This window comes from Pristiophorus japonicus, unplaced genomic scaffold (genome assembly GCF_044704955.1).
Source record: "Pristiophorus japonicus isolate sPriJap1 unplaced genomic scaffold, sPriJap1.hap1 HAP1_SCAFFOLD_256, whole genome shotgun sequence".
NCBI classification, from domain to species: Eukaryota; Metazoa; Chordata; class Chondrichthyes; family Pristiophoridae; genus Pristiophorus; species Pristiophorus japonicus.
Genome location: NW_027252296.1, coordinates 683,604 through 685,785, shown reverse-complemented (window position 1 = coordinate 685,785; position 2,182 = coordinate 683,604). Strand labels below are relative to the sequence as shown.

The 2,182-nt window shown below is 43.1% G+C and overlaps 1 protein-coding gene across 1 annotated transcript; it reads left to right on the top strand.

Annotated features, from left to right (window-relative positions):
* The first annotated feature begins 227 nt into the window (after positions 1–227).
* On the top strand, positions 228–1,040 carry LOC139247091 (probable G-protein coupled receptor 139). Its single transcript, XM_070871503.1, has one exon. The coding sequence runs from the start codon at positions 228–230 to the stop codon at positions 1,038–1,040; it is 813 nt and encodes a 270-aa protein (XP_070727604.1).
* Positions 1,041–2,182: the final 1,142 nt, after the last annotated feature.

Genomic DNA, 2,182 nt, shown 5'->3' with positions numbered 1-2,182 from the left:
CTACAAATAAACCTGTATTGTGGGTAATAGAATAAGAGTATACCATTGAATGGGGCTGAGGAGTTTCAGATTCACCCCGAATTCCATCAAACTGCTGCTCTTGCTCACAGTGTGATGTATAATGTCCCTCCTTATTTATCTTCCTCACAGTGAACTTAGTGACGATTGTGATCCTGTCCCGGGGAAAGTGCGGTCTCTCCAAATGTGTAACTCACTACCTGGTGGCCATGGCAACGGCGGATCTACTGGTCGTTTTCTTCGACCTGATATTGAGGCAGATTCCAATTGCTTATAAGGAACAGTTTGATTTCCTGGGTTCTATCCCGGTGTGTAATATCCACGCTGTCCTGCTTTATGCAGTCACAGACTGTTCTGTCTGGTTCACCGTCACTTTCACCTCTGATCGATTTGTGGCCATTTGTTGCCAGAAACTGAAAATTAAACATTGCACCAAGAGAACGGCGACTGTGGTTCTGGGAACAGTGACTGTGCTGAGTGGTTTAAAGAACATCCCCTGGTATTTTCTGTTCACAGGTGGATATCAGCTTGTGAACAGCCCCTGGTTTTGTTTTGTAACATTCCATGATATGAATTCTCCGGTCTGGGCTGCCATTGAGTTCGTTCATTATATTCTCACACCAGGTCTCCCATTTGTTCTGATTCTGCTGCTGAATGCTTTAACTGTCAGGCACATTTTAGTGGCCAGCAGAGCCCGCACCAGACTCCGGAGACCCAGCAGTGGGGAGAGTTCCAGAGACCCAGAAATGGAGAGCCGAAATAAATCCATCATTTTACTGTTTGTTATCTCGGGCAATTTCATACTTTTATGGGCGGTGTTCATGGTGGTTTCTATATGGTATCGGCTGCTGTTTATGTGGTCCAGGAGTGTATATATACCTCGCTATGTAAAAGAAATGGGATTCATGTCCCAGCTCCTGAGTTGTTGCACAAACACTGGTATTTATGCTCTGACACAGACTAAGTTCAGAGAGCAGTTGAAACATATGCTGAAATTTCCCTTCACTTTAATTGTAAAATAATTAAATGATGAGACGAGTATTAGAGCTCAATCCTGCCTCATACTTTGTCAGACCCACACTCACTCGCAGGGTTTGTGATATCTGTAATATTAACACGCTCATTAAAACACTGCGTACATCATAATCCACTGCCGGAGAAAATCAGTGAACGGAAAGAGACTCCCACTGACCTGAGGACTATTAACATTCTGACAGAGACCACAGATTAATATTAACACAATCACTTAAACACTCTGTACATCTTAACCCACCACCAGAGTCACCCAGTGAACTGTGAGGCACTCCCACTGACCTGAGGACTATTAACACACTGATAGAGACCACAGATTAATATTAACACACTCACTGACACGCTCTGTCTGAATTGTTTTACTCCAATATCTGACAGTAATCAATAAATCACTCCCACAAACCCTTGCCTCATATTTACAGTGGGAGGAAGCGATAGCCCACGGACATATTAAGTCAGTCCCCGTGTAAATATTAACTGAATCACAGAACACCCTGAAATCATTAAAACACTACCAGAGATATTACTTGCACAATGACGTTCTCCCACAAATCCACAATAAATATTATCACATTTATGGAGACACATTGTTCATCACCATCACACATTTCATGTAGGCATATATTACTCACTCTCTCATCTTGGGTTTTTCATCCCTCTCTTCTCACTCTGCCCTCGAAATATAGAAACATAGAAATTAGGTGCAGGAGCAGGACATTCGGCCCTTCGAGCCTGCACCACCATTCAATAAGATCATGGCTCATCATTCAACCTCAGTACCACTTTCCTGCTTTCTCTCCATACTCCTTGATCTTTTTGGCCGTGAGGGCCATATCTAACTCCCTTTTGAATATATCCAATGAACTGACCTCAGCAACTTTCTGTGGTAGAGAATTCCACAGGTTCACCACTCTCTGAGTGAAGACTTTTCTCCTCATCTTGATCCTAAATGGCTTACCCCTTATTCTTAGACTGTGACGACTGGTTGTGGAACTCCCCAGCAACGGGAACATTCTTCTGACCCTAACCTGTCCAATCCCTTCAGAATTTTATATGTTTCTATGAGATCCCCTCTCATTCTTCTAAACTCCAATGGATACAAGCCCAGTTGATCCAGTCTCTTCTCATATGT